At 43.7% G+C, this 18,728-nt stretch overlaps 1 protein-coding gene across 1 annotated transcript in view; it reads right to left on the bottom strand.

Annotated features, from left to right (window-relative positions):
• The window catches only part of ESYT3 (extended synaptotagmin 3), a 57,545-nt gene extending 39,048 nt beyond the window's left edge, over window positions 1-18,497 (bottom strand). The window contains exons 1-4 of the mRNA XM_034785818.1: window positions 17,990-18,497; window positions 6,864-6,905; window positions 4,963-5,097; window positions 4,014-4,090 (exon numbers count right to left, since the gene is read on the bottom strand). Of these exons, the coding sequence (XP_034641709.1) occupies window positions 4,014-4,090; window positions 4,963-5,097; window positions 6,864-6,905; window positions 17,990-18,337 (602 nt within the window). The 5' untranslated portion in view covers window positions 18,338-18,497. The remainder of the gene's footprint in view (window positions 1-4,013; window positions 4,091-4,962; window positions 5,098-6,863; window positions 6,906-17,989) is intronic.
• Between the last annotated feature and the right edge of the window lie 231 nt (window positions 18,498-18,728).

Genomic DNA, 18,728 nt, shown 5'->3' on the forward strand with positions numbered 1-18,728 from the left:
CAAGATCTTTGGATGCTACCTAGACACAAAGCATCTTACATAACCGATGACAGGGCCAGAGCAATAATTAAGAGAAAAGGAATGAGGTCACTGGATAATGGCTTCCTGCAGCTAAAGTTAACAAAATGCCAAGATAAAGGAGTCATGTTTATTTTTAAATTTGGAGTCATTCATTCTTTAAACACCTACTACCCCATTAATAACCCTGCTATTAGGCCAAATGACTGATAACGGTCCAGTACTGAGACCTGAAAAGAGTTCCCAAAGCCTTGTCCCAAGTCTGCATGGGCATAAGGGTCCACACACTTACCCTTTCAAGGGCCTGGGTTTGAAGTCTAGAGCAAACAGATGGACAGCAAAATGTATCATTTCTGATCAGTCATTTGTGGATGGACTCTGAACCCAGAACTAGAGGGGGAGGGATATCAGACTACCATAGCATTACCTACAGACTGATAACCATTCAAAAACTAAACATGCTACCCTTTTATTAGTAACCTCTTTGGACTGCCAAAGTCTTAATTTTATTTCACCTTCTATTATAAATGTGATAGAATTGTTTAGAATAAACATTGTTATATATGTATCGAGTGTCATTGACCAAAAGGAAACGATGTGAGAGGAAAGTAATTTAACTGGAGAAAAGCAGCCATAGGGAACTACCACTAACAAGCAATGGCCAACTGAACAAATATAAATTCAATTCTGAATATTAAGCACATGAGCTTTATGCATGTACCAATCTGAAGGGCACTTCCTCTGCTAGGGACAGAGTATCACGTGCACGGACATCTTGCCTCCACAACTACAAGGTGTGCTAGAGTTAAGGCCAAGTTCCATCTCCCTCTCAGTCGCTATTTCTATTTGGAATAGAATTCCTTTGAGGAAGAATTCTCCCCACACACCATCTCGAGTTTGAAGGAAGTTTGAGTGACACTGGTTCAGTTGCTTGAGATACGTGAACAGGAAAAAACCAGACACCAACACACTTCACCATGACATGCACACATGTTCTGACTAGAACTCTCTCTCTCTTTTGGAGTCACGCGGTCAAGACTGAAGCTAGAACCTTCCAACATTTGGATTATTTTCTAGTTCTGAGAGGGGGCCAGGGTCTGCAAGCAGAGGAACTGGTGCAGTTTCACTGAATAAGGGGTTCCCAGCTATGAAAAGGCCAGCCAGAGCAGACTCTACTCCACTACATGTTGAAATGGTGTTCTATGGCAGTCTCTCCATGGCAGTAGCTTGGGTACAGGGAGGGATATGGCCAGGGATCTGTCACTACCTGGACCAACTGATTAACACCTCCTCACCCAGAGATGGGAAGCTCAGGGGTTACGGATGCTACTATAGTTCAGAGGAGAGGCATATGTGAGAGGGCAGAAGCTATCACTGAAGGACAGAGACAGCTCTGACCACTTTCTCCAAGCAAACAGAATTTGTCGGCTTACAAGCACAGTTGATGGCTAAATCCTAGATCTCAAACAGACCCAATAGTTGCATATTTTGCCAATAAATATACACATGTGGCTCCTGCTTATTTTCACTGGGGTTTGTTCCCAAGTCTGACATCAGTTAACTAGGCCCTTAGCACACAACTCCATCTTAGAGGGCCTATGCTGAATCTTGAATAGACACTGAACCAAATTTCCTGTCTGACCAACAGTCACTAGCTTCTTACGAACACAGACGAGAAATCCCACACCACAACCATGCTAAGATTAAAGAAGTCATGATTACACCTAATCAATTGTGTTTAGAATCAGTGGGTCAGATTCAGACTTAGTGTAAGCATCTACAATTTTTCACACTGGAAGATAATGGAGAAGCTAGTACAGTTCAAACAGGTCTCTCCTTTTTATTACCAGCTCTGACAGTGCAGGGGAATTAGCAAGCTAGTCTGAATTCATAGGTAACAATGGAAGCATTCATCACCAGCATTCTTTGGGGTGCATAACTGGATGGGCTGGCTTTTCTATCCACCTGAATCCACCCTTCTTCACCAGGAAGATTTTTTTACTTTAACAGATGAACTCACAAATAACTTCAGTGAGACGTGAGGATGATTGCACATTCCATCCTAGCAGAGAACACCCTATTTACAATGGAAGTCTACCTCTCAGCAATATCCATTTTCTTAGCTTTCCTTCTGCATCCTGGGGAAACACAGCCAAGGGGCAAAAAACCAACATAGGTTATTGTGCTGCTTCTCATCCTAAAGCAATTGTCCAACCCATCCAAACAGCTGTTTTGCAGAAACGAAAGCCAATATATTACTTTTTTGTAGAGCAGTTGGGTGAGCAGCACTGTCCAGGACACACAAGAGACACAAGACAAGCCTGAATAGACAAGATATGCTGGGTGATCCCATGACAGCTCAGTTCACTTATGTTTTGGTCAATATGATGGTGTAAGACCTGGTTCAGCAATGCTGAAAGGCTTCATGAAAGCAGCATGTCTTAAAGAGGGTCCTGGATAAGGAGAGGGGTGGCCAGAAGAGGGAGACTGTTCCAGTATAAAGGTGTATATCTTAAAAAACAAAAAAGCACAAACTGCATGAGTGGGAGGATTCAGACGGAGCAGAGAAAGGAGGCCTAAGAGACGCAGGAGAAGGAGGAGTGATGTAAGCAGCAGAAATTCCCTGCAGAGCCTTAAAGGCAGGCAGGAAACCTTGACCTTGTTGTGCAAGGCATGAGAGACAAACACATGAACACAGACTTGCTAAATGTCCTCAAAATGGTCTGACTGTAACAAAGGGAATTCTACAATTGTTACGCCAGAGAGCATGTTGTAACATTGCCAGTCTTGGTAGAAGAGTAAACAGCATGGAATTTTAAAGGTTACCAAGGGAAATGCACATGTCCTGTTAGTTTTGGGAAGGTTTTCCACAGACACACAATGTAAAGGCAGATGCAGTTTGTGTCTGGTGGATGGTAACATCCACATCACTACATGTTCTTTGGTGCACACTGCTGTTGTGGCATTACCACACAGGAAAGCTGCTTTTATTAGGTGACTATCACCCGACAGAAGTTACAAAAAAAAAAAAAAAAAAAAAAAAAAGGTAGGCATTCACACGAAAATGTTTTCCCTGTAGGATTCTACCCCTTCAACGTAACTGAGGAAGGAGCTTAAGTTTGAACTGCTAACAAAACAACAACAATCTCATTAAAAATAGCCACTCTAGGACTGAAGGGTAGAAAATGTCCCTGTATTTTAAAAAAAAGCTCTACAGGTGATCCTCTGCTCAGTGTGCAGTTGAGGTTAAAAAAAAGCAAGCAAGATGTTGCATTGCATAAGGAATGGGTGATGAAGAATATGGTCTATAAGAAGGCATTGTAACAAGTCAAATCAATGGAGTGGCCTCATCTGGAATGCCGATCACCACATTTCAAAGAAGATATTGCAGAACTAGAGGGGACGAGAATAAGGAAGATGAGAATAATCCAGGGCCTGGAAAGACTCATATGAAAAGATTGAAAAGACTGGGATTGTTTTCCTTAGAAAGGGGATGAACAGAATAATGAATGGTCCAGAGATGGTGGATTAGGAAGAGAAAATTCAAAGCCAATCAAAGGAAATATTTTTTCTACATAACATTTGATTGAACTGTGGAACTCACAGCCAAAGGATGTCATTGAGGACAAGAATTTAAAAAGATTCAAAGAGGAATTGAATATCCAGCAGTGTTATCTTTAATTATAACAAAAGTTTTGTGGCTGGGACATTAAGCTTCATGCTTCAGGGACTAAGCCAATCTCTGCCTAGTATAAGTCAGGAGGAGACCTACTGTGGGTGCCAGATTATTCCACACCTGCCTATTGCAGGGTTCATACTTTCTTCTGAAGCAACATGCACTGGACAGTTACCTAGGAATATAGTAAGTGCTTTAGTGGATCAGAGCTGAGACTAGATGGATCTCAGCTCTGATCCACTAGAGCACTTGGTATATTCCTAGATAACTGCTTGAAGAGCAGCAAGTTAAGAGTTTGATATGAATAATTCAATATTACCTTATTTGCAAGTCCAGGATCACTTGTCTACTATCAATTTCCTTAGTATAAGTCTTTACTCCATTGATTTTAGGGCACTGAAAGAAGAGAGACACATACCAGATATGGCACAGTTAACATCTTTTAAATTAGGGCCAACTGAAGACTTCTACGTGCTTTAGTCAACCCAGGTACATTCTTTCATGAAAAAGTTACCTTTTAATATTCTAAAATAGTGAATGAACTGGAAACAATGGTTCAATTAAAAAAAAAAAAAAAAAGTTGACAAGGTTGTGCTACATCTTCCTTTTAGAAGTGAAATATTTACTAAACAAGTTGGGTGGGGGGGGGTTTTCGGATGCACTTTTCTTACCCCAGATTTTGGAGAAAATCAAGGGTGAGTTGCCCAGCTAGACCAAGAAGCATGTCAGCCTCAACAGTGCAGTACCCCCTGGCTCTCTCTACTCTTCTGCAAGATCAGTACATGAGTCCAAGTCCTGCTGGGCAATCTTGACTGTCTCAGACACAAGCCTGGTTCCAGATGAGCGGTGCTACATTTCACGGCTCATAAAGAAGCCTCTTTAAACTTGTAATGAAGGGATAACATACAGGGATGCTGATAAGAGGTCCACATTTATTGCCTAGCATCAGTCATATGTCATGCCTGGCTAGGGTTACCGTCACTGGGAAGGGGTTGTGTCCCTCAAATCCAGATACGTTCTTCTTCCTTTTTGGTTAAATAAGGGCTTATTTAAAAGCCAAGGAAACTGAAGACAGGATGACTCCAATAGAATAGAGAGCCAGATTAGCAGCTGGATTAGGACCAATGCGGTTAGATTTCTAGTATTACGGAAATGAAGGAACTGTACGCTAGAATCCCAACATTCATCTTCCTCCCCCCCCCCCTCCCCGGTTTGGGAGCAAAGCAGAACAGGATCTGTCTGTAACCCTTCCCAGTTGCTTCACCTACCTTCTCTCCAAAGTGGATTTTGGTAAAGGTACATGTTTTCAGGTGCACATTCTTGGCTCTGATCTTCGGTTCAATTTTTTCTTTAAGTGTTTTTTCCATGACTGTCCCAAAGTACGGCCAGGCCTGCACAAGGACCTACAGAAAGCACAAAAACACAGCGAGGATTCTTTGTACAAGATGCATCTAGTTAAAGAAAAATGTAACTCCATGCTGTACAGCACATATGGCTATGAGCCACTCTGCTTTGTAATAAAACTTGTTTTTATTCACACCTTTGAGAGGACTTGTTCCAGTTCCTGAGAGGAGTAAACAAGAATTTTTTTTTTTTTTTTTTTTTTTTTTAAAAACACACACACACACACACACACACACAGGTTGTGACAGCTATAATGGACACATGACAGTCTTGAGACTATCCTACCAACTTTGTAAATGTTCTTTGTATCGTTATAGGCTAGGGGTTGTATTCTGGCTCTATGGAGGAGTTACAGGAGTTCCCTGCAGGAACTGGGGATGATTAATGCAAATCCCTAGGCAGGTAACCAGCCTGGAGAAGCCTCACCTGAGGCGGGGGGAGGGGTGCACCACAGAGATGATTTTTAGCTGGTTGGAGAAGTCTGGAAAACAAAGGACTGAAAAAACTGTATAATGACCACCCTGAAATGGGGGTGGGAGGAGGGATTTGACACTGACCACGTCCAAGCACTAGTGTGACGAGGACCAATGGGAGTGGGGGTGTCAGAACTTGCAGCACTGTATCCCCATCAAGGTCTCCCTGTGGAAGATGGGTGACATCCTGGTGATTTAAGACCTGCATATAAGTGGTTCACTGTTTTAAAATACATTTCTCTCTTTAATGCTTTTGTTCTGAATATATAGTACTTTGCTTTACGAAGGGTGGCTGGTCATTGATTAGCCCGGTCATTGCCCTTGAGAGAGACCAGAGCTGCAGATGCCAAGTTAAATTCCAACCTGCTGTGCATTGCAGGAGAAAATCACAGCCTAAATCCCTGGTCTAGAAGGAGGGCGCTGTGGGACTCTGACCCAAGAAAGATGACAGCTAGAGGCCGGAGATCTAAGTGGGGTGGCCTCAAGGAGGCCACAAAGGGGTCAGATGTGCAGTTACCTCAGGAACTGTAACATTATTAACCTAGTTATGTGTGTCCTGCCTTGAATCTGGTCATTTTCCTGAACCAGGAGCTTTGTTTCAGAGCAAAGCTTCCACACCTGATTAGGGATTGGTGGTGCCCAACATGAGACACCTTACAAGGTACTTCAGCCTCAGAAGTTTCTGGACACTGATCTTCTGAAGATCTGGCCCCTTTCAGGTGCCTCTTATTGGGCACCTAACAAAACCTCCATTTCTGAAAATTTTGGCCTTGTTCTACTTCTAAGTGTTCCTATTAACTCAACAAGCAAACATGACGGTTCTCCTCCCATAAGAGCTGGCAATTCAGACAACTATAAAGGGCGACAATGTAAGGGGGCGGGTGTGCAATAGGGGCAGGAAAGATCAGGAGATCAATTACTGGTACACAAGCATGTTAGTTCCTGGTATTTAGATTTTAAAGTAGCAGCTATAGTGCATGGGGTTAAAGGAAGGAAGTCTGAGTTTTAAAGGAGGGTTTTCTTATGTTCGATCAGCATTCTGGAGTCACGTTTGCCAGGAGAGTAGGCATAGCCCTTATTAAGGAGGCAAGCACTCAGCTCAGACTGAATCCGCACAGATTTCATGTGCTCAAAAGGTTTATGCAAAGGCATTAAATCTGATCACTCCCTAAAATAGCAAGTTGTTATTTTTAGTATAGTTGTATGTTTAAGTTTGTGCTGCGGAGTAACTCCAGAGCAGAGACCGTTCACTAAAAATATTTTCAGATACAGCTTCATTAACACCTTCTCACCTTGTTCAGCCATTCCACCCGTTCAACATCAGGGAAGTGGATCTAGTGGCAAAGAAACATAAAAAGTGATTACATTGTGCATTACACATAACTATGCAGCTTTATGTAAGAGTAGCTGGGATGTGGAAACAGAGCTCAGGTTTGAAGGTATGCAGTCCATCGACACAATCTCATGTCCCATTTGTGTCTTTTATTATTACACTGTTACTTCTGAAGTGACATGAATTCAAAACAACTTCGACAAATTGGAGAATTGGTTTGAAATCAACAAGATGAAATTCAAAAAAAAGACAAGTGCAAAGTACTACACTTAAGCCAAAAAAACAAATGCACAAATACAAAATGGGGAATAACTGGCTAGGTGGTAGTACTGTTGAAAAGGATCTGAGGTTATAGGGATCACAAATGGAATACGAGTCAACAACATGGTGTAATGGCAAAAAAGGCTGATTCTGGGGTGTGTTAGCAGGAGTTTTGGATGTAAAACATGGGAGAGAAATGTCATGCTCTACTTGGTACTGGTGATGCCTCAGAAGAAGTATTGTGTCCAGCTCTGGACAAACTGGAGTCAAGAGGAGAGCTACAAAAGTGACATGAGGCAAGGTCCAAAAACAAAAAAAAAAACCCCACCACACAAACAAAAACACCAGGATGGATTAAAAACAAACAAAACTCCATGATTTTTGGAAAATAAAAAAATTGAAAATTAAATCCTAATTGAACATATAATGTTAAGAGAAGCTTATGTATCGAACAACTTTAAGATTTTATTTAATAAAACATTTTATATGCTGTTGTGTTTAGAATAGTAAATGAAATTTAATTAATGAAGGTTAATACAAATCATGAGCAAAAATAAGCAATATATCATTCACCATTTTCTAACATACTAAAATGTACAATATAATTCTGAAAATATTAAACTACATAATTGCATGTATATATATATATATATATATATACATACATACACACACACACTCTACGTAGCAAAAAAAGTACCAAATCTAGTGTAAAAAGCTCTATTTAGTTGTAAAGCAACATATTTTAATGGTTATATCAGCCAATGAGAATGCATCCTTCTTGAGAAAACAAGTACAAATGGAAAAGTTGATTAAAATCAATTATGTAAATCAAAGCTTTTCACTTGATTTAAATCAATCCACCCTGAAAAAGACTGGGTATGGTTAGTCTTGAGAAAAGGAGACGGAGGGTGACCCTTAAAGTCTTCAAACATGTGAGAGTCTTTTAGAAAGGGGACAATGATCAATGTTCATATTCACTGAAAGTAGGACAAGAAGTAATGAGCTTAATCTGCAACAAGGAAGATTTAGGTTAGATATTAGGAAAAAACTTTCTAACCATCCTTCTAGTTAAGCTGTGAAATGGGCTTCCAAGGAAAGTTGTGGAATCCCCCTCATTGGAGGTTTTTAAACACAGGTTTGACAAAAAAGTCAAGGATGGGCTAGACTAGATTTACTTGGTTCTGCCTTGGTGCAGGGGGCTGGACTTGACCTCTCAAGGTCCTTTCCAGCCCTACATTTCTAGGATTCTTTATTCATACCACATCGCCTCTGGGTCCATTTACACGATTAATGTGAAAACTACATACCACCACCAATAAAGCAGCATTAGCAAAGAGTTCCCTTTCCCCTCTTCATTACGCAATGGGAAACTGAGGAACTAAACCAGTTGTGATCAGAACAGGGACACAGTATATTTGGGGTGGGGGGGGGGGAGGGAAGAAGGGAAATCAGTTTCAGACATTTACTTTGTGGGTTGTGACTAGATCAGCCCATTGCCATGGTGGGAACAACAAACACTATCTGAAAAATTGCAAGTTGTGACAGATGGCCAGAAAGGGTTAAGCATCCTGCAGGATAAATAACCCAAATCCAACCTCTAGGGACATATTTTTAGATTACATATGTAAACAAACATTGTTAGAGCTTAACAATGTAACCAAAGGGTTCCTGTCTATGCTGCATTCTGTTAATTCGGGGATCAAAAGGAGATCTTAACATTTAAATGAACTGTAAATAGTGCTATCACTGTATTCATCTCTTTGAAATGTACAGCAAATCACCTGCAGCAAATCACCTGTGAATGGTGGAAAACAGGCAACTGTCTTATGTTACTCCCTGTAGCTAATTACTGGTGATGATTAGGAAATGGAGACTTTGAAGTAGACCTATGATTGCCTATTGTTCACCTAAGGACTCAGTTGTCAAAAGAAGGCCTGGAACTGTATAAAGGTGTCTTGGGTCCTGATCCTTTTTAATCTCAGATCTGCTTGATGCAGGGGAAGCTTGAGTCATAAGACAGATCTCCAATCCCATCAGGAGTACTTGTGGCACCTTCGAGACTAACAAATTTATTATAGCATAAGCTTTTGTGGACTACAGCATCCGAAGAACTGGGCTGTAGTCCACGAAAGCTTATGCTATAATAAATTTGTTAGTCTCTAAGGTGCCACAAGTACTCCTGTTCTTTTTGCAGATACAGACTAACACGGCTGCTACTCTGAATACCATCAGGATCACCCTGAATATGGACATTGGACTATAACCTCTGGACTAATTCTGAAAGAACTCTTTGCAACTACAAAGCTCACCATCTCTACTACAAATCTGATCTCAGAACTGTACACTGATTTTTTAAACCAAACACTTTTCTTTTTAAATAAATTTTATTTTAGTTAATAAGAATTGGCTGTAAGCGTGTAGCTGGGTAAGATCTGAAATATTCATTAACCTGGGAGGTAATGTGTCCGATCCTTTGGGATTGGTAGCAGGGCCGGCTCTAGGTTTTTTGCTGCCCCAAGCAAAAAACTTTTTGGCTGCCCCCCCCCCCCCAGCCCTGGGCCCCCCCCCCCCCCAGTGCCCTCCCCCACCCACCCTGCCGCCCCAGCCCTCGACTCTCTCTCCCCACCCCACGCTGCCCCAGCCCTGGGCTCCCCCCACCAGTACTGACTCCGCCCGCTCCCCCCCTCGCCTCCAGCCGGTCCGGCGCTGGCAGGGTTGGGGTAAGCAGCGGGGCTCCCAGGCCGCGCCTCAGCCCAGGGTCCCTCCAGACAGGGCTCCCGCCTCCAGAACCGGCCAGGACCTGGGAGGGCAGAGCTGGGGGACCGCCCCGGCAGGGGGCTGAGGAGTCGGGGCAGGGCAGCCCCAGAGGGAGTGGAGCCCCGGAGAGCGGGACGTGGGCCCCGCATGGCAGTGCCCTGCCCTCTATGGCCCCGCTACTACTGCTTCTGGCCGCCCTGCTGCTTCGCCCAGCCCCGGCTGCGGTGCTGGGGGGCGGCCGCTCTGCGGCACCTGAAGGCGGTGCTTGTGCCCCACGTGGCGGACCCCAGCCTGAGTGTCCCCCGCTCGGAGCCTGCCCGGCCCAGCCACAAGGTGCAGGCGCTGCTTCCCCACGGTGTGAACTGCAGGCCCCAGGGCGCACCCCCGCACTGCTGCTGCTGCCGCCAGGGCTGGCTCTAGGCTTTTGCTGACCAAAGGGGAAAAAAAAAAAAAAAAAAAAAAAAAAAATAGATGGCCGAAATGCCGCCCCTGAAAATGTGCCGCCCCAAGCACATGCTTGGTTTGTTGGTGCCTAGAGCCAGCCCTGATTGGTAGAACTTTCTTCTATGATGAAGAAGATTTTCAGTAATCCTCATATTTGACTTGGGTGTCTGGGTGGAGGCCTAAGGCTGGGTTGCTTTAAGTGAACTGTATTTTGGCTCCTGGATAATCAGGGAGGTATTATAGATGCTGTTTGAGGCTAGCTTGGTGGGTCTAAGTACTGGAATGACCACCAGCTTTGGGGATTGTCTGCCCCTTCTTTGCAGTTTGCCCTAATTAAGTAACCTTGGTGTGGCTCCTCTGGTCACACAAGTATAACATACATTTTTATACTCTTCAATATCCATGCTTCAGAGCTTTAAAGATGCTACCTGACTAACTCAGGCAGTAAAGAACAATGAGAAGTCTATTGAGTAGCCTGGATTTATGCAAAAAACCCTGTTGCAGCATTTTCTTTCATAACCTTCTTCAGAAGTCAGCATTTAGACCAGTCAAGTTTAATGGAAATTCACCAAGAATAAGCAATGTTAGAAGGTTATGGGCTAACAGGAAACCCTTAGTTAAAAATCTCCTTTTAAACAAAGCCTTGTATCGGTCAGGTGTCCTGCTCTCAGGCCCACATCTTATACCACCTCTCCCCAGCACCATTCGGGGCAGGGATGATGATATACTTGGGGGGGGGGGGGGGAAGAAGGGGACAGAATGCCAAATGTATTTTTCCCTTGACAAAGTAGCCAAGCTATTGCTAAATTTCTCTTGCCACCTTCTTTAAAAGGTGGAGTCAATTTTGTTTCCTGCAGGAAACAAGCAGCCATCCCAGCATTGCACTCTATACAGCCAATTACAGGTATCTTTAATAGAAACCAAACCTGTTTGCATAAGATACATAAAAAAATAAAGGGAAAAAGCCACAGGACATGCAATAATTACAAATTAATTCAACTAATTTACAAGACTAGCCTGATACAAGACAGGCACAAAGCTAGTATTGCAAAGCATGGAAATACCAGCTACAGTATAGATGAAAAAAAGCTTGCCTCTCAACCTAAAAGACTAGTCTGGTCTTTTTTAGCTTAGCGGATCAGAGAGTTTTAGCCCATGTCTCAGTCCTTCTCATATGTATCCCAACACTTATGGCCTGAAAAGAAAGCGCATAGCCAATTGAAAAATACAGTACCCCATTGGAGAACAGAGAATGGCTTGGACAAATGTAGTTCATTTGGCACAATTAGATTGGCCTCTCATTGTTTTAGTATGCTTGTGAGCATTCGGAATGGAAACTAAAACATGTAATTCAAGTCTCCATTCTCCCCTCCCCTTTCTCCCCACCCCCACCAAAAAAACTACACACCACATTCACTCTTGGGGAAGGTGAGCAAAAAGTGGTTTGTCAAAGAGACTAAAGATTTTATGCAGTTTGACATCTCATTACCATTCAAATGCATACAGCTGACAATATCAGGCTGTCATACAGATAACAGAATATTGAACTTCCCAAGATTTACAGAGTGCTATTCATATGGGATGGCAAGACACCACTCTTAACCAAACCAAAGAAAAAAAAAAAAAAAAAAAAAAAACCTTGGGTGAGCAGAGAAATGTGTGTTCCCACTTACAGGCTTGGCCAGAAATCTGTCAGTTTTCAAAAAGGAAGGCACTTACAGCCTCTGAAAGACTTCTGCCTTCACTAGTGATGCTCTAGAGTGGATACTTTGCATTGACTAGTAATGCTCCAAAATGCACTGCTGTGGGACATCATAAATATCCTGCATTTCAAGTGAACCCAGAAGAGCCAGTGGACTTCAGATGCTATAAGCAAGCTATTCAAGAAAGCAAGTTAACTTAGGTCTGCACTAGAAGTCTGGTTCCCCTCACCCCTTGCCATCAGAGCTTTAGCAATGGCCTTCACAAGGCATTTTTGCACTTCTCAGTTCTGCCATTCACGCTCACTGCACTTATTCTATCTCACTGTGCTTTACAGATTCTCTTGAGATGTTCCTTGCTTCCGATTGCTTTCTGAGCATGCCAGTTGTTCTCACAGAATAAATTAAACAGTAGTATTATGAAACACGAGCATCGGTTCTTCAGTATGGCCATGCAGTGCTGAGCACAAGTCCTGTGCTGTGGTGAAGTGGAGGTACACAGCCATGGCAAATAGAGAACTATTTTACTAGGATCACTTTTCCAGGCACCTCACTCTGCTAGCCCAGGGCTTGCCAGGGAAGAAGTTTATGACTGTTTCCACACAGGCAGTGGGACAGTCTTCAGCTGTAATGAAACCATGTCATCATCATGCAACCAACTCTTAAATTAACACTTGTTGCAGTTAAGGCAGAAACTCCAGTAGCTGCCCAGCAAGCACGGCCAACTTTCTCAGCAGCTCTCACCACTCAAATGGGATGCTGCAAAACTCTACCTGCAGAGAAGGAGAAAAGTGGGGGCAGGGCACCCAAAAGGAGGAAGAATGGGCTGGAGACCTTCTAGGGAGCAGGACACAAAACACAGGTAGATGTGGTAAAGAAAGGGAAGAGGTGCCTGCCCTGCAAGGCCCCACATGAGCACCAGGGTTTAGACCAGGGGACGGCCACCTTTCAGAAGTGGTGTGCTGAGTCTTCATTTATTCACTCTAATTTAAGGTTTCGCGTGCCAGTCATACATTTTAACGTTTTTAGAAGGTCTCTTTCTAGAAGTCTATAATATATAACTAAACTATTGTTTTATGTAAAGTAAATAAGGTTTTTAAAAGGTTTAAGAAGCTTCATTTAAAATTAAAAATAAAATGCAGAGCCCCCCCGGACCAGCGGCCAGGACCCGGGCAGTGTGAGTGCCACTGAAAAAAATCAGCTTGCATGCCTCCTTTGGCATGCATACTATAGGTTGCCTACCCCTGGTTTAGGCTGACCAAGGCTATGATCTTGATGTTCCGTTTGAAACAATATTACATTAAAGCACACTGGGGAACAAACACACTCAATGCTAAACCAGGGGCTCATTAACAAGGATACAGAGCTTAAACAAGTACATCATTTTTATACTCATAATAAAAATGAAAGAATCCTATTTAGATAAAAATGTCGGGACGTGCCCAATGAAATCTTCTCATTATACCAAGGGTAGGCAACCTATGGCACACGCGTGCCAAAGGCGGCACGCGAGTTGATTTTCAGTGGCACTCACACTGCCCGGGTCCTGGCCACCAGTCTGGGGGGCTCTGCATTTTATTTTTAATTTTAAACGAAGCTTCTTAAACCTTTTAAAAACTTTACATAAAACAATAGTTTAGTTATATATTATAGACTTCTAGAAAGAGACCTTCTAAAAACGTTAAAATGTATGACTGGCACGCGAAACCTGAAATTAGAGTGAATAAATGAAGACTCAGCACACCACTTCTGAAAGGTTGCCAACCCCTGCATTATACTATAAAAGAAGAAGCCCTGAAAAGCCCTGATACCTACACAACTCAAAAATTGCTGAAAATACCCCGCCCCTCAAATTAAATTAATAAACCCAGAAAAACAGAAGCCCTAGGTACAAGGTAGTAGTCAGATAACTTTAATTCTACTCTTGCAAGCTACTGAGAGTTTCTATATCATGTTGCAGGATAGGCCTGTCTCACAAATAAACCTTTGTTAATTTTGCTAGTGAAGGCAGGTGATGATCAATACAGATAAAACACTACTGACATTTAACATGAAGGAGGATTACAGGAACCAGATGATCACCAACTTTACTGTCACTCTGTCATCCTGAGTGGAAAGGTCCTTGGAGAGAGTGTCATGGAGTCAGTCAGTTGTCAGTTTCAAGGCAATAATTATTTATAGTGAGATGCCTCAGAGCCATCTCATATTTAATCTCCAGTTTAATGGATTAAAGAAATTGATATTTGTGTTCGGTGAACAGTCCTCATCCCACGGGGCAGCGTCTCTGGGTGAGGTTTGAGATGCATTAATGGAGTGGTACTGTGAAGCTTGTATTGCTGCTGCCCTTCATTCTCCAGATTACGAGGTGACTTTAGATTACCAATGCTCCTGGACAAGAGGAGCAAGTATCTTTTTGAAGAGGAAGGAACCTACATTTGATTTTTCATTCCTTCCCCACCCTCACGTTTGCACTCTGATAACCACATAGCATTGTTTCAGGCATCAAAACAGGGGCTGCCTGGCCAGCATGCGCCATCGTAGCAGTAAGTCATAAGAGAGATGGGGCATTAAAAAGGAAGAATTCTCCAGTAGTTAGGGCACTAGCCTAGGACTTTGAGACCTGCGTTCAGGTCCCTGTTCTGCCACAAAATTCCTGTGTGATCTTGGGCAGTGTCTCTGCCTCAGCTCCACATCTGCAAGATGAGATGACGTGCACTGCACTCTCTCACAGCAGCGTTGCAAGGATTACCCCTGCTTTAATGTGTTTGGCAACTTATGGCATGCATTGATAATTGGTATATGTACCAACGACCAAAGAAAGTATTAGGAATTGATGCAGATGCCTTGGTACCCTGAAAACAAGCTTGAAACCACGTAAGAAAAGGGATTAAAAGGTTTGTGTTAATGAGATTACAATACATAGAAAACACCCCAGATGTTAACAAGTTGAGCATAAAAAAGGGTAGAAGTAGTGAGTTTATAATTTTGGAATAGAAAAGTACTGACCCCTTCTGTATTGTGCTAATCTATCTGATTAATAAACACCAACTAAGCCGAGTTATCTAAACTGAACCCTCTTACAAAATGATAGTTGCAATTCCATGAGAATCTCTTGATTCCATCAGCTGGGACTTGAAGACTCACCAACAGCCTGAGACTCATAATAAAGTGGCAATAGTCGGCAACAATGCATTTATTAATCTTTCAAGTCACAGTCATATGGGCAAAGGCTCCAAAGTAAATCAGAAATCCCACCTACAAATGGAATGCTGGGGCCAGCAGAAAAGAGGCAGAGAATCCTTTTAGGGTAGAAGCATTAGTTTGTTTAAAAAAAAAAACAAAAACAAAATCAACCGGACCCAGTTCTGGGAGGTGCTAAGCACTTTCCTCTCTCACTGAAAGCAATGCGAGTTGAAGGCCACCAGAGCCTTCCAGGATTTGGGCCATTGCCAGATCAATTTACAGCCCAAAGTGTAGCCTTTGTATGACAGTTTGCTACATGTTTCCATCAGTGGAAATGCCTCCATTTATTTATTCTTTTTAAATAGAAATGGAAACAGTTTGTTTTCTAAAGGACAAAACATTCCCCTGCCGCATGTGTAAGCAAACATAACAGTATCTGGCTACGTCAGAAAATAATGCTGACTATAAGAAAAATTGACTAATCAGTTTTCATTATCCAAACAGAGACTTTACAGTGAATGAGCCACCAAAACACACACAGTTAGGAGTACATTTAGATTTATGGCATTTCAAGTCGAATAATTTAGAAATTGGTAACAAATACAGAAACCTGTTTGTAGTTTGTTTAAGTTGTAACAGGATAGTGTCAGTTTGTTAAACATTTTATAAATGCAGAAGTTATTATGTTTATGGGGATTGGAGGTTAATGGTAGTAGAGGATAGGAATATATTTTAATTTTTTGGATGAGCAAAATTCTGAAATAAATAACTGAGACTGGAGGAAAAATACTTAACATTAACATACTTAACAAGGTGCATCCAATGAAGTGGGTTTTAGCCCACAAAAGCTTATGCTCAAATAAATTAGTTAGTCTCTAAGGTGCCACAAGTACTCCTGTTCTTTTTGCGGATACAGACTAACACGGCTGCTACTCTGAAACTTAACACAATGCATCCCAGCTATTTCGATAGTGTACATTTGAAACAGGATTCACTGGGCCGGGGAAGGAGTAGGGTGGGGGGAAATGCATCGTCCCCTACCTGTTACATGTATCCATACAACCACGTTTGGAACAATGTGAGTCTTTCACTAATATTAAAGCTTTCAGGTTAGTATTCACATTACATAGTAATGCAAGTAAGAAAGATTTTTTTCTGGCTTAAGAAGCTACTATTGCCTTTATTTCACCTCTCACAACTCAATATCCTGGTACATATTCCAGTTTATTTAAGCAAGCAGGAGAGTGTCTGAATGTACAGATCCAGCAACTCTGTAGCCAGCATAAACGCTTATCTCCCCGTGTTGCAAGCAAGCAAAGGTAACACCTGACATTTACAAGGGCCTCAAAGTAGCAGCACTCTTTATCAAGAAGTCTGAGGTAATTTACCTACAACTCCTTTTGTAGCAGACACCACCATATGTAAATAAGTTGAATAGCTGCATAATGGCAAAGCCAGATGCTGCCATATGATTCAATGACAGGGAGTACTTTAGAGAGAAGGAACTAGACACACACTGTCAATACCTGCATGTGGGAACCAATTGTTTTGGTTGCTATCGCCCAAACTGTTGCACAAGAGGCACACTTTACAGGCCAGGAATTTTACAACAGCTTCTCGTTTTATAAAAAGGAATTTGATAACAAGTTACTTGGGACAGATCCAGTAACTACATATAGGAAACCCTTTCCATTGGGCAGATGAGGTTCATGGTAATGGGGCATCAGCAACTTAAAAGTCAAATTAACATCTGAAAGTGTTTTCCTTACTATGAAAACAACAAAAGAGTCTGGTGGCACCTTAAAGACTAACAGATTTATTTGGGCATAAGCTTTCGTGAGTAAAAAGAAGTGAGGTTTTTACTCACGAAAGCTTATGCCCAAATAAATCTGTTAGTCTTTAAGGTGCCACCAGACTCCTTGTTGTTTTTGTAGATACAGACTAACACGGCTACCCCCTGATACTTGCTTCCTTACTATGGTTATAAGTAAGGATTGTTGAAGTTGAAAGACTGAAGTATTTAAGTGTATGTTGTACATTTCAGAGTACATGTGTATAGCCAGTTTTGCCGTTTCCTCTGTATATAGTTAGCTTAACCAGCTGTTTATGTGGGTCTTTCCCACAACAAAGCAGAAAAACATTTTTAAATGAGGAAATAGAATTGTAAAATTCTCAGGAAGGCTTACGGGCAGGTATAGTACCTCCAACTGACTGTATTTTCAGGATAATGGTGTCCCTATTTCAGAGTCGGGCAAAACCAAAGGTAGCAGAGAACTACGTCAGGGTACACAACTGTTAATTTTACAAGTCCAAAGTAAAAGAAGATGGCCCAGATGGCCCTGCTTCTGGTGGAGTTCCATCACTTCTGGCTCACAGCTGACTCCCCCGGGCAGAACTGACTTATCCCGGCCCCAAAAGATTTCCCAAGTATTTTAGAATGAGCCAAGTGACAAGTAGTTTCCAAGAAGTTTCCCCAACAGAGATAATCCCCCCCTCTTCCCCAAACCTGGGTCCTACTACAAGATCCAAGCCCTCCCCCCTTGAGAGAAATACCTCTCAAGTTACAGAGATGGGGCCAAGGTGTGTCATTTGAAGCCAGATTTCCAACATGCAGAAGCTGCGCTGACCCAGGGTTCCCCTGCAGCCTGTGAAGACGACACTGGCCATTTGCAGAGCGAGGAGCTCGACTCTCCCACACACAACCCACCCAGCTGCTCCCGGTCTGACCCGCACTCACCCACGCGGGCAGGTGCTGGGAAGCGATGCCCTGGTGTATCGCCTCCTTCTCCTCCTCCGCGAGCAGCCCGAACGCCGCCGAGAGCCGGGATCGCTTCCCGCGCCGGTTCCACCGCCACCACATCCACAGCCCCAAGCCCGCCAGCACCCAGCTCGTGCTCAGCCCCAGGGAGCCGGCCAGGTACACCGGGGCGAGGCAGAACAGCGCCCGGGCCACGAAGGCGCCGAGCTCCTGCAGGAGCCGGGGCGGCTCCTGCTGCTGTTGCCCGGCGGAGGCGCACGGAGCTCGCCCGCTGGGCTCGCCCGGCCCGGGGCCGGAGTCCCCGCAGGCGGCAGCCGCTGGCTGCATGGCGGCTTGAGCCGAGTCTCTCTCCCCCAGCGCAGGGGTCCGCGCTCGGTACCGGGCACCCAAAGTTAGTGCAGCGGCTCCGGAGCGGGGCAGCGGCTCCCGCGCGCCTGCTCCATTCCGGACTCCAGCCGCCCTCGGCTCTTAACGCGGGGCGGGAGCCGCTCAGGTGCGGACACACGGGGCTCCCGGCGGCTCCGCCCTCCCCAGCGCCTGCCCCGGGGCTCCGATAGGCGCAGGGGCGAGGCCAGGGGCTACCTGCGCTCCCTGCCCTCTGCTGCCCCCTGCAGGGGAGTCTCCCCCCGGCTAGGGAGCAGGAGGTGTCACCTCACCTGGAAAGGCGGGGGCAAGCGAGGAGCAAGGGATGTGAAGCTGCTGGGGGCAAGCGAGCGGA

Source organism: Trachemys scripta, chromosome 11 (assembly GCF_013100865.1).
Source record: "Trachemys scripta elegans isolate TJP31775 chromosome 11, CAS_Tse_1.0, whole genome shotgun sequence".
In the NCBI taxonomy this organism is placed as follows: Eukaryota; Metazoa; Chordata; order Testudines; family Emydidae; genus Trachemys; species Trachemys scripta.